Source organism: Meles meles, chromosome 12 (assembly GCF_922984935.1).
Source record: "Meles meles chromosome 12, mMelMel3.1 paternal haplotype, whole genome shotgun sequence".
NCBI lineage: Eukaryota > Metazoa > Chordata > Mammalia > Carnivora > Mustelidae > Meles > Meles meles.
Window position 1 is genome coordinate 35,711,615 of NC_060077.1, and position 14,246 is coordinate 35,725,860.

The window sequence follows — 14,246 nt, forward strand, 5'->3', positions numbered from 1 at the left end:
AATTAAAATGTCATGTTCAAAAGCCTGATAGTGCTGTATCACAAAATGATTTATTTTTATTTTAACTTGATAATAGACTGAGTCTATCAAAAAGGGGGGTTTTCTGAAAAATTTATTTAAAAAATCCATTTGGGAATACACTGAGCAGATTGGGGTGGCGGGGGGATGAAAATGTAGAAAAAATGTAAAGGTGCTTTGTTTCTGCCTGGAAGCAAGTCAAGAAGAATAGCATCTGAACGCCCTCACCAATCCCTCTAGCCTTTTTAGACCCTTCCCACTTGGTCTGAGCTCAGACTGTCTGGTTCTCACTTGGCAAGAGACTTAATCTCTCCCACTTCTCTGCTCAGGCCAGGCAGTTGCCAGCTGTCTTTATGTGGTTTCTGACTCAGGTTATGTTATGTTTTGCCAGAGTTTTAATTGTTAGTATCTCCAGGGCAGGTTAATTGTCTTCTAAGAATTCCTGAGATAGGGACTTTGAATTGTCTTGCATGAGATTCACAGGACAGACGACATTCATATAGGCCTACTCCCCTGGACCAGGAGCCATGGAAATTCCTGGGCTGGTGAACTAAAATTCCATGACTTTCACTCCTACTCAGCAAAGCATATTGGAATTTAATTTGGATGAGAGTGACTTCATCCAAGGAGATAAGCCTGAATCTGCTTTAAATTTGTGTGTGTGTGTGTGTAATTATATCTAAAAGGCAGTCCTTTATTATGTATAATACTTATTTAAAATGATTCATCATAACCAAGTATATGAACCCAAAGCCCATAGTGAAACACCATGTTCATGCTCTCTTGGGACTAGCTCAGTCCTCAGACAGGGCCTGGGGAAAAAACTGTATAATCGCCTGTCTTCCCAGAAGACTAAGGCCTAGGAGACAGTAAAACATTAGAGTAAAGCAGAGTTCTCAAGAAAGAAGCATAGCACCAACATAGTTAACTGTGATTGGAGGAAAAGAAGAAAGGTGGATTTTTAGCTGCCTCTGGAGACCCAAGGCTGAATCTACCATTTCCTATTTGCAGAAGGAAATTGTACAGAATGATAGTGATGATCTGCTGTGATTATCAAGCAGTTTGTGCATAACAGAACTCACAGATTTAGGGCTAGGTGGGTGTTTACTGAAATCAAAATAATTTTGCCATGGATTGATGGAAAATGTAAAATTAAGGGGTTAGTACCAATCCTTAACTTTTATTAATGCAGTTTTTATTAAGGGGGTCTTTGACAAATATGAGCACTTTTCTTTACATCAAGTCCTCAGAAAATTATTATGCCTATAATGTAGGAAAGAAGTATTACATGAAAAAATTATAGAAAAACTTTTCTTTTTTAAACCCAGCTGTTCTTTTATGGATTTGGATATACTGTTCTTCAAGTCATGTCACTGGAAACAACATTTTTATATTCAAGAGTCTTCTGATTTAAATGTTTAGCTTTAGAAAGAGAGAAATGTGAATCCTTGTCTGTCAACAATGATGAGATAAAAACCTGGTATGAGTCGGGCCTTCAGAGGCCCATGTAGCTTTCCATGGGCCCCACGGTATTAAAGGTTGAATTTTAGAGAGTAGAACTTACACTAAGCTGATGCATTAATTTTGACAGGAGAGTTTCACCCATGTTACTGTGACACAGTCAGACGTTTAGAGAATGATTTAGTGGCCTACAGCGTGACCAGAGGAAAATGACAAACCTCTTTGTCGCATGGCCTGTTACGTGAACTGTTCTCCAAAGGGGCTGTTGGGGGACTGGAGGTAGAGAATGATGCATCTGAGGGAAAAATCCTCCCACTTAACTCTGAAACCAAGTATCTGCCAGGGGCTGCAAACCCAGGACAGAACTAACTGCGTGCTTAGTGTGCATCAATTAATTACGTTCTTTCCTTCTGTTTGTAGGCTCCACATGGGAAAAGACATTTCGGCAGATTGGCTTTGAAAGGTAAGCGGGGTTTAGCCTGTTGGCATGTCTTCACTTTCAGGGTCTCATGTCCTGCTTCATTTCCTGATGGTAAATCTGTGGTCTCACCACCACTGCTTTAGGGACTGTGCGCCCATGAGGCAGTCATCATTTTGTCCCCAGAGCCTCTGTTTCCTTGTAAAGTAGCCCTTTTCATCATAAAATTCCTGCCTTCCATAAAGGAACGTATGTGAAAATTCTCTTAAACTAGGAAAGAGCATCAAAGGCGAGTTGTCTAACTGGAGAACTCCAGGAAGTTTCTAGCTTTATTACCGCCTATATCATTTCAGTTTTGCAGTTTTATTTTATTTGTCTAAAGATTTTATTTATTTATTGGAGAAAGAGTGCATGCATGAGAGAATAGGAGTGGGAGCAGCAGAGGGAGAGGGAGAAGCAGGCTCTCCGCTGAGCAGGGAGCCCCACGTGGAGCTCAATCCCAGGACCTGGGACCGTGACCTGAGCTGAAGGCAACCGCTTAACAAGAGAGCCACCCAGGTGGCCTAGTTCTGCTGTTTTAGAACAAAGAAATATATTGATATTGACATCTTCCCAGTCATCAAAATTGTTAGGTCTTATTCACTCTAAGTTAAAAGCTGAGATCATGGCACTCCTACCTAAAAGCAGTCCCAAAATGGATTCATTATAACATCAGATGAAGTCGAGGTAGGGTCCGTAAGGTTACTAACCCACCTGCCTTGGAAATCAGTGACAGCCTGTGGGACAGATCCCTCCCAGTGGCTTTTAGTGTCTTATCTGGAGCTCGTGGTGTTACTACAGCTATGAGAAAAATTATTTTAATTTCTTTTTTTACTCTAAAGGCAGATTTTGACTTGTTCTTTTTATCATATTGAAAATGTGTTTTTATGTGTATTAATCCCAATCTGACCAAATGCTTAAAGAAATAATAAACTACTGGGGCGCCTGGGTGGCTCAGTGGATTAAGCCGCTGCCTTCGGCTCAGGTCATGATCTCAGGGTCCTGGGATCGAGCCCCGCATCGGGCTCTCTGCTCAGCGGGGAGCCTGCTTCCTCCTCTCTCTCTGCCTGCCTCTCTGCCTACCTGTGATCTCTGTCTGTCAAATAAATTAAAAAAAAAAAAAAAAAAAGAAATAATAAACTACTTTAAAATTTTAAAATTAAAAAAGATTTATTTCTTTCGCTAAACTCCCACCAAGTCTACACCATCACTGTAGTTCTCACAGGAAGGCTATTACAGGAGTTGGGCTTGAGATGGGCAGATCTCACAGGCTGACTTAAAATAAAGCATAAAAGATCATGTCAATCCTTCATTTTGTGTGTCATCTTTTCCCAAAGAAACTTTCTCTTGACTCTCTTTTCATAGTAAGAGAAACACATAAGCAAAGGGAAGAGAATAACAAATGAAATGTCATTATCCATCTTCGATAGGACCTTGTCATACTTCCTTTGTCTATTCTTGGGGGGTAGGGTTAAAATATTTTAAAGGAAATCTCAGACATCATGTCATTTCATCCCTACGTAGGTTGAGGACACATCTCTGAAAAAAAAGTGGGTGTTTTCTTCCAGAATCAAATTTGCATTTGGAATGCAAATAATAGTAAGTCCTTGGCATCATAGAATATCCAGTCAATGTTGCATTTCCTGACCATCTCAAAAATGTCATCATGCAGATACTGGTTTGAATTATCATGCCACTGAAGCCCACACATTCTGTCTTGTTACATCTCGAGTAACAGTTCCCTCCCAGCTTCATTTCATTTTTCTTCAAGTCATCGACTTGTCAAGAAACTAGGTCAGTTGTTGGAAGGATGTCTCCCATTCTGGATTTGTCTGTTTGTGGTATTGTTTATCATGTAATTCTAGCCCCCTGTTGCATTTATATTCACTTTATTCCCTTTCGGTCATGGGAACAACTTCACACTGACTTTGTGTCCTTTTGACACAGAACCACCAGTCATTGATAGTTTCTTTGGTTCTAGAACAACTAGATGTACAAGCCCATCCAGCTTTCCAGACCTGGCAAGGAACCCTCTTTTCTTTATAGAGAATGGTATTTTGAAATCACAACCTAAATACTAGGGATGGCCATTGTATCTGCACTGTCATGTTTCTGTGCTGAGCTAGAAAATACTTTTAATTTATTTTTTTAAAGATTTTTTTATTTATTCATTTGAGAGAGCAAGAGCATGAGCAGGGGTGGGGATGAGAGGGAGAGGGAGAAGCAGACTCCCTCCTGAGCGGGGAGCCCAGTGCAGGGCTCAATCTCAGGACCCAGGAACCATGACCCCAGCCAAAGTCATATGTTTGACTGAGCCACCCAGGTGTCCTGCAAATACCTTTTTTAAATAAAAAAATAACCTGAATTCTTACATTATTTCCAAATCAGACATAACCTTACAGAATTTTTAATTTCTCTGGCACTATATTTCCATTTATTTTCTTTTTCACTAAAAATTGTAGTTCTTAACAAGACTTATTTATTTTAATATATATATATTTCAAAATATAAATACTAATATTACCACTCATAATAAAAATATTAAACAAAGTTTAAAAAATTTTTGTTTGGTTTTTAAAAAGATTTATTTATTTGAGAGAGAGTGTTTACTTACAGTTATGTGCAAGGGGGAGGGACAAACTCTCAAGCAGGAACCCCCGCATTACTCCCACCACCGCTGAGCATGGAGCCTGACCCTGGGCTTGATCTCACAACCCATGAAATCATGATCTGAGCCCAAACCAAGAGTTGATTACTTCACTGACTTATCAACCCAGTGCCCCAGGAATATTAAATGAAGTTTTAAAATCTGCTGTCAGTCTTCATTTTATATTACATTAAAGATGTACAACTAAAGACTCAAAACTTAGGTTACGTAAGTTTTTCTTTTTTTCTCCTATGTGGTCATATTCTAACTTTTAAAAATTTTTTATTTATTTCTTATTTTTTATAAACATATAATGTATTTTTATCCCCAGGGGTACAGGTCTGTGAATCACCAGGTTTACACACTTCACAGCACTCACCATAGCACATACCCTCCCCAATGTCCATAATCCTACTCCCCCTCTCCCAACCCCCCTCCCCCCAGCAACCCTCAGTTTGTTTTGTGAGATTAAGAGTCACTTGTGGTTTGTCTCCCTCCCAATCCCATCTTGTTTCATTTATTCATCTCCTACTCCCCTAACCCCCCATGTTGCATCTCCACATCCTCATATCAGGGAGATCATATGATAGTTGTCTTTCTCAGATTGACTTATTTCACTAAGCATGATACCCTCTAGTTCCATCCACGTCGTCGCAAATGGCAAGATTTCATTTCTTTTGATGGCTGCATGGTATTCCATTGTGTATACATACCACATCTTCTTTATCCATTCATCTGTTGATGGACATCTAGATTCTTTCCATAGTTTGGCTATTGTAGACATTGCTGCTATAAACATTCAGGTGCACGTGCCCTTTCAGATCACTACGTTTGTATCTTTAGGGTAAATACCCAGTAGTGCAATTGCTGGGTCATAAGGTAGTTCTATTTTCAACATTTTGAGGAACCTCCATGCTGTTTTCCAGAGTGGTTGCACCAGCTTGCATTCCCACCAACAGTGTAGAAGGGTTCCCCTTTCTCCGCATCCTCGCCAGCATCTGTCGTTTCCTGACTTGTTAATTTTAGCCATTCTGACTGGCGTGAGGTGATATCTCATTGTGGTTTTGATTTGTATTTCCCTGATGCCGAGTGATGTGGAGCACTTTTTCATGTGTCTGTTGGCCATCTGGATGTCTTCTTTGCAGAAATGTCTGTTCATGTCCTCTGCCCATTTCTTGATTGGATTATATGTTCTTTGGGTGTTGAGTTTGCTAAGTTCCTTATAGATTTTGGACACTAGACCTTTATCTGATATGTCATTTGCAAATACCTTCTCCCATTCTGTCAGTTGTCTTTTGGTTTTGTTAACTGTTTCCTTTGCTGGGCAAAAGTTTTGATCTTGTTGAAATCCCAATAGTTCATTTTTGCCCTTGCTTCTGTTGCTTTTGGCGATGTTCCTAGGAAGATGTTGCTGTAGCTGAGGTCGAAGAGGTTCCTGCCTGTGTTCTCCTCAAGGATTTTGATGGATTCCTTTCTCACATTGAGGTCCTTCATCCATTTGGAGTCTATTTTCATGTGTGGTGTAAGGAAGTGGTCCAATTTCATTTTTCTGCATGTGGCTGTCCAATTTTCCCAGCACCATTTATGGAAGAGACTGTCTTTTATCCATTGGACATTCTTTACTGCTTTGTTGAAGATTAGTTGACCATAGAGTTGAGGGTCTATTTCTGGGCTCTCTATTCTGTTCCATTGATCTATGTGTCTGTTTTTGTGCCAGTACCATGCTGTCTTGATGATGACAGCTTTGTAATAGAGCCTGAAGTCCGGAATTGTGATGCCACCCACTTTGGCTTTCTTTTTCAATATTCCTTTGGCTATTCGAGGTCTTTTCTGGTTCCATATAAATTTGAGGATTATTTGTTCCATTTCCTTGAAAAAAATGGATCGTATTTTGATAGGGATTGCATTAAATGTGTAGATTGCTTTAGGTAGCATAGACATTTTCACAATATTTATTCTTCCAATCTAGGAGCATGGAACATTTTTCCATTTCTTTGTGTCTTCCTCAATTTCTTTCATGAGTACTTTATAGTTTTCTGCATATAGATTCTTAGCCTTTTTGGGTAGGTTTATTCCTAGGTATCTTATAGTTTTGGGTGCAATTGTAAATGGGATTGACTCCTTAATTTCTCTTTCTTCTGTCTTGTTGTTGGTGTAGAGAAATGCAACTGATTTCTGTGCATTGATTTTATATCCTGACAATTTACTGAATTCCTGTACAAGTTCTAGCAGTTTTGGAGTGGAGTCTTTTGGGTTTTCCACATATAGTATCATATCATCTGCGAAGAGTGATAGTTTGACTTCTTCTTTGCCGATTTGGATGCCTTTAATTTCCTTTTGTTGTCTGATTGCTGAGGCTAGGACTTCTAGTACTATGTTGAATAGCAGTGGTGATAATGGACATCCCTGCCGTGTTCCTGATCTTAGCTTTCAGTTTTTTTTCCATTGAGAATGATATTTGCGGTGGGTTTTTCATAGATGGCTTTGATAATATTGAGGTATGTGCCCTCTATCCCTACACTTTGAAGAGTTTTGATGAGGAAGGGACGCTGTACTTTGTCAAATGCTTTTTCAGTATCTATTGAGAGTATCATATCGTTCTTATTCTTTCTTTTATTAATGTGTTCTATCACATTGATTGATTTGCGGATGTTGAACCAACCCTGCAGCCCTGGAATAAATCCCACTTGGTCGTGGTGAATAATCCTTTTAATGTACTGTTGAATCCTATTGGCTAGTATTTTGGCGAGAATTTTTGCATCTGTGTTCATCAAGGATATTGGTCTGTAGTTCTCTTTTCTGGTGGGATCCTTGTCTGGTTTTGGGATCAAGGTGATGCTGGCCTCATAAAATGAGTTTGGAAGTTTTCCTTCTATTTCTATTTTTTGGAACAGTTTCAGGAGAATAGGAATTAGTTCTTCTTTAAATGTTTGGTAGAATTCCCCTGGAAAGCTGTCTGGCCCTGGGCTTTTGTTTGTTTGGAGCTTTTTGATGACTGTTTCAATCTCCTTACTGGTTATGGACCTGTTCAGGTTTTCTATTTCTTCCTGGTTCAGTTGTGGTAGTTTATATGTCTCGAGGAATGCATCCATTTCTTCCAGATTGTCAAATTTGTTGGCGTAGAGTTGAACGCTTTCCGTAGAGTTCCGGAGGACAGGAATGAAAATGGCGGCCTCCCAGTCTCCGGCCCGGAGGAGCCGAGAGCCCGGGGCCCCACTTCTCAGTGCGCTCCCAGAGAACAGCGCCCAATCACTCCCATATCCCTGGCCTCCAGCCGTGCTCCGAGCTCACCCAGCCCGCAATCAGTTCAAGGTAACCCCTAGCTGAGAGCTCAGTCCTCGGCTCTGTCTCTGTAGCCGGCTTCTCTGTTCTAATACCTGCGAGCTCTGTGACACTCTGACACCCCCGATCCTTCTGTGACCCTGTGGGACCTGGGGCCACGCTGACCCCACCTGGGCTTCACCCCGGTTTAGCCTCTGGAGCAATGTCCCTCAGTGGAACAGACTTTGAAAAGTCCTGATTTTGCGCTCCGTTCCTCCGCCGCTTGCCAGGAGCTGGCCCCTCCCCCCGCGGTCTATCTTCCAGTCGTTTTAGATTCACTTCTCCGCCAGTCCTACCCTTCAGAAAGTGGTTGATTTTCTGTTTCTAGAATTGCTGTTCTTCTTCTCTTCGATCTCCCGTTGGATTTGTAGGTGTTTGCAATGTTTAGATAAGCTATCAAGCTGATCTCCTGCTACCTGATGTAGTCTCAGCCTGCTACTTCTCCGCCATCTTGACTCCTCTCATATTCTAACTTTTATACATAATTTGGTTCCTTTGTTTCAGAACGTTTTCAATTTTAAGGGATTTTTTTAAAATCTCATTTTATTTTTGAATATATAACATTTATGTGTCTCCAAGTACAAATTATATGTTTTTATATATATGAAGTGTTTTCCGAGAAATGTCACATGTGTCACCTGCCCCTATGTCCTGCGCCTTCTTCCTTCCCCCAGTTATATGGTTATGAGCTTTTGGTTTAAGCCTCCGGTGTTTATTTGCACAATGCAAGCTCATACTTGCATATACCTGTAACCTTGCCCTATTCTTCTTTATCATACTATACATACATATATATATCTATATCTCTATTTACATCTATATCTGTATCTATATCTATACACACTTTTTGGTCCAGTGAGATTTTCAAATCCCTCACATAGCAGGAAACATGATTTTGCAACATCTCCAGGTTTATACCTAAGAAATTTGAAGAGCTCATGTGACATTCTCCGGAGAGTCTTAATTCATCCATCTATGGATTGAAGATTTGTTTATCCTAACACCCCAAACCAGGGTTTTCTTGCTTGATGAGGACTCTTCCTAGCGAGAAAATAAAATAAATAAACAAACAAACAAATGAATAAGTAATTAGTTAGTTATTCTATTTGTCCCATATCTAGTTCATATGTTTATAAGAAGCTAAATCAGGTCACTTACCTTCTTCCCCCAACCCCAGTATCTCTTTGGTAATCAGAGAAAAATGGATCACAAATGACTTGCTTTAACTCCTTCTTTTCCAGTACCTCATGGGGCACATTCAGGCTATTTTCAGTCTTTTGCTCTTACAGAAAAATATTGTGATGAATAACCCTGTGCACACTTGTGCTTTTGCCAGATATCTTAGGGATTAGATTCCCAAGGATAATTGATGAGTAAATTATCTGGAATTTTGCTAATCTTGCCAAGTTTCACTCCGTAGAGTTTCAACAATTTGCACTCCTGGTAAAAATGCATGAGAGCATTTCCCCAGTGCCTCACCAACAAAGTAAGCTGTCAGACTTGAGATTTTTGCCATTCTGATAGGTGAAAAACAGTATCTTATTGTCCTTTTACTTTGCATTTATCCTGCATCATTTTTCCATAGAGTAAAGTACAGGTTAGATCTTTTCTGTCAACTAAGTGAAGCACTTTGGGTAAGAGCTTCTTCTCAGATGATTAAGGATTCACTGATCAACGGTATTTGGCAGTTGAAACATTTTCTTCCTAGCTTATATGACCTTCATCTTTCCCTTACTTAAATAATGATCTAACAAGACAGCTACCATGTACTATACACTATGTTAAATAATTTCTAATCCATACAACAACCTCACAGACCAGGGAGAGATAGGCCACCAGTTACCAGAAAGGACAGATGGTAAACATTTTAGGTTTTCTGTTGTCATTTTTAACTTTGCCTCTGTAACAGGAAGCAGCCATAGACAATGAGTATGGCTGTATTCCAATAAAACTTTATTTACAAAAACAGGCAACTGGCCATCACTTATTGACCCATAACCCCCTCCCCACCACCACATACTGTAGACTCTGGTTGCCATCTCACAGGTAAAGAAACTCAAAGAATTCAAGTAACCTACACATACAATCATGGCCATTGACCTGCATTAGTACTGACCTACATTCAGTTCTACTTTGCCTAGTTCCAAAGATGAAGATTTTTACACCAGAACACCCTAAAATCTTGATTAGAGGTCCTTTTTTTAAAATGTTGTTTTACGTTTCTTTATCCCTGTACCTCTGGGCACGTGGTCTTAAGCCATAACCTTATTGGATATTCTCATTTGAATAAAGCCAGACAGTATAAAGTTGATGTTACAATGCCTCCCTAAAATTGTTATACTTCCCAATAGATGCACAAATAGAAGTATCGCTAAGGAGTATATCAAGGGCAATGCTTTATTTTTGAACCATAATCTCAGCCACGTGATCATCCTGATTTTTAGACATTACCTTAAAACGTAATGTTGGGTTTTCCCAGATTATCCTCTGTCTTCTCCCGGAAGCACAGCGAGCATTCTCTGTGTTGCATCTGCATCTTAAAATATAGAACAAATATTGATCTTAGAGGTGATTGTGCATTTACAGTTGCAAAGACTGTGTCAGGCAGTGCTGTTAAATGTGGCTGTGATTTTTTTCTTCTGGAGTTTTAACCTCTTCTCTCTCTTAAAGGGAATTCCAATTATGTCTTAAATGAGGCTATCTGGTTCTTTAGAGCAGTTGTACTGGGATATTGATCCTCTCATCGTTATGTTCTTTGAAGTTAGCCCATCAATCTGTTTGCTAGCAGATTATATTAAAGTAGCCACATCTAAAGAAAAGAAGTGACTGAGTCAGCTAAAGCTTCAAAGCCTTCTCCAAGAATACGAAAGCAAAGATGCCCTTTGTTGTACATTTTGTAACTGAAAGGAAGACCCCGGGATCTGTCCTACTTGCTGTCCTTGCAGGAACACTTGCCATGAGACGGTGTTCAGCCATTCCCTTTCTGGAATCTGTGGGATTATATACGTGATCTCAGAATAAGTCCACATCCTCACCGTTTATGTGGTTCAAGAAAGTATGTTCTGTTTACCTTACAGACAATCATCTTGCCCCTCTGTGGGGGGATATCAGGAGTTTATTTTAGGACTTCATTACAGGAGTGTGTTGTAATACAAGAAGGATGTAGGTTCATGTGTCTTAGATGGGACCTCCTATACTCCCTTCCCACTCCTGCTAATATAATATCTATATTTGCATAATAAAAGCGGACATGGGGTTTTTTGTTGTTTTGTTTTTGTTGTTAATGTAAAGAAAAAAATAATCTGTACCCAACATTTTGGTCTCAACCAGAAATCTTACCTTCCTAGGCACATTGTCTAAGTTTATGATTGTAAATCACAGTCACTCAGTCTCCATTAAAGTGATGCGTGTGGGCATGAATTCATTGATACTCTGCAAGTTAGAAACAAGGATCTCAGCAAAGAGATGGGCCACGCTTTCGGTGGCTTAATACAACACCTGTTCCTTTCTCACTCATGCAAAGTCTAATGAAGAAGTCAGATTCATCTATGGGGAGGCTTACCTTTTCCATGGCATGCCATTATTTGACTTCAGCCTCTTTGCAGTTCTGTCTCAACACGATGATTCTGAGTTTGCTTAAGCATAGAAGGGGAACATCCATATGCACCAGCTCCTAAATGTTTCCACCTGGAGGTGGCATTGGTCACTGGAACTCACTGTCTACGGCCCAAAGAGAATCAGCTCGCTAACTTAGGGGAAGAAGAGGCGTCAGTCTGCCATGTATCCAACAAGGGAACAAGAGCTAGAAATAGATCTTTATCTGGTATGCCATTTGCAAATATCTTCTCCCCTTCCGTGGGTTGCCTCTTAGTTTTGCTCACTGTACGCTAAGTGAAATAAGTCAGTCAAAGAAAGACAATTCTACTACGGAGAATTCTCCCCATATGTGGAGAATAAGGAATAGCACAGAGGATCATAGGAGAAGGGAGGGAAAACTGAAAGGGAAGAAATCAGAGAGGGAGACAAACCATGAGAGACTCTTGACTGGGAAGCAAACTGAAGGTTGCAGAAAGGGGATGTGGGGGAGATGGGGTAAGTGGGTGACGGGCATTAAGGAGGGCACATGACGTGATGAGCACTGGGTGTTATGATCAACTAATGATACAATGAACATTACATCAAAAACTAATGATGTGGGGCTCCTGGGTGGCTCAGTGGGTTAAAGCTTCTGCCTTCCGCTCAGGTCATGATCCCAGTGTCCTGGGATCGAGCCCCACATCGGGCTCTCTGCTCAGCGGGGAGCCTGCTTCCCTTCCTCTCTCTCTACCTGCCTCTCTGCCTACTTGATCGCTGTCTATCAAATAAATAAATAAAAAAAAAATCTTTAAAAAAAAAAAACTAATGATGTACTGTATGTTGGTTAATTGAATTTAAATTTTAAAAAAAGAGGTAGAAATAGCAGAAGGCGCTAGTCATATCTATCACCGTAAGCTCTGAGCAAGGTCTGAAATGGTTTATCTCTTTCCAAAGCTGCACTTTTCCTCTGAGAAGAAAATATTTTAGCAAGTAAATAGGCTTGTACCTAGTAAGTTGCCAAAAGAAATAAAAGTTCCTACTTTCTGGGAAATCTTACTGCCGCCTGTTTTAAAATACTAATCTTTTACTGATCTCTCGCCCCTTTTTACTTAAAACGCAGAGAATGTATTCTTAACGAATCTGTAGAATCAGCATAGAACCTCAGATGACATTATTACTCCCAGGTCTGCCTGTGACTTTATTTGATGCTCTACTTGGATTGTGGAATGAAGTCTCTTTCCTTTTCAAAGAATATTTTAAAAGACAAATCACCCCGAAGACAGTCTGCTTTGATGAAACACAAATATTCCAAGGGTCCCCCCAACGTAGACATAATTCAAAAACCATGGTTTGTCTCTTGGGGACTGGTCAGCCTTCCACAGCCTATCTATCATCAGGCTCCTTCCTTCCATCTCTCCTATAAGGTCCTTCCGCCCACCATTCTAGGTGTAAACATTATTATTTTCGTGAAATTCCTGATGGCTTCCTCCCAGTGCCCCGCCTTTTCCATCATATGTCATGCATTCTTCCACGAGGGTGTATTAGGACCATATTTCAGTGGATGAAATGTGGACCTATTTTATACTTCACACCGTGTGACATATGGACACATTGCATTGACCTATTTTCCACGTTTCTCTTCCTTTGGACCTTGAAGTCCAGGAGCGTGGAAAGGATTGGACTGTCTCAATATCCCGGTGCCCAGGGCACTCTTGTGTGCTTAGATCATCAGACATGTCTCAAGTACAGAACCGAGCCCTCCGTAGGCCGGGGCCCTGGGGTTTGGTGGGGAGTCATTATGCAAGAGTGGGCTTCTTGGGAAGCAGGAGACCAGGGTTCCTGCATCTCTTTTTCACTGCATGGCAGCGGCCCTGGGGGAGGAGAGGACAGGCTGCAGTTAGGGCCGGCTCATCGCTAAAAGCATAGGGATGAAGATGTGGCTTTATTCTGTGCATCGGTGTGAGTGATGACTTAATCTGCCCACCTCTGTATTAACATGGAGTATTCTGAGTCTCTCTTTGCAAAGGACTGAGTCTGATGCTCTGGGTTCCGCCTTAGCTTCTCCCCATCATGGGATCTCTACAATAGGATTGAGACTGGCTTGTGTTTTGTTTTTTGTGTTTCTTTTTTTTTTTTTTTAAGATTTTACTTATTTGAGAAAGAGACCAAGTGAGAGAGAGGTTAAGTGAGAGAGGGGGAAGCAGGCTTCCCGCTGAGCAGGAAGCCCAGTACAGGGCTTGATCCCCAGACCCTGGGATCATGACCTGAGCTGACCGCAGGCTCTTAATGATCTGAGCCACCCAGGTGCCACTGCCCCCCCGCCCCGTGTCTGTTTTTTTAACCGAGACACCTTGCACCTAACTCACGTAGGTCAGCAAAGTGAAACGGTTGGATAGGGAAGTTATGAGTGAGGACCCGATTCTGTGGCAACAGAACCAGAGGAAGGCATAGGAAACATCTTTGTACCGTGTTTCATTGGCGTCGCCCCATTCTTGCCTATGGTGCCTTTCAGAATACTGTAGTTGTTCCTGCCTAGCCCTGACCTCCTCCCAAAGCCTTCCCCTAACTCCACTGACCACCACCTTAATGTTCCTCTTCTGTCTTCCCATTCCCTACTGTTTTTTAGAACAAAACCACTGGGTATGTTCATAATCTTATATGTACTTGTCTGTGTCTTAGATTAGACCTATCCTTCTGAGGGCAGAACCTCTGTGTGGTCATCTTATAATCTCTAGGGTCAGCTCAGGAGGTGGCAAATAATAGGCA

The 14,246-nt window shown here is 40.9% G+C and overlaps 1 protein-coding gene across 4 annotated transcripts in view; it reads left to right on the plus strand.

The window, feature by feature from the left end:
• PIEZO2 (piezo type mechanosensitive ion channel component 2) overlaps window positions 1-14,246 on the plus strand; it is a 456,862-nt gene that overhangs the window by 220,684 nt on the left and 221,932 nt on the right. For all 4 annotated transcript variants that reach the window (XM_046025850.1, XM_046025845.1, XM_046025846.1 and 1 more), the window contains exon 4: window positions 1,900-1,942. In XM_046025850.1, coding sequence (XP_045881806.1) covers window positions 1,900-1,942 — 43 coding nt within the window. The remainder of the gene's footprint in view (window positions 1-1,899; window positions 1,943-14,246) is intronic.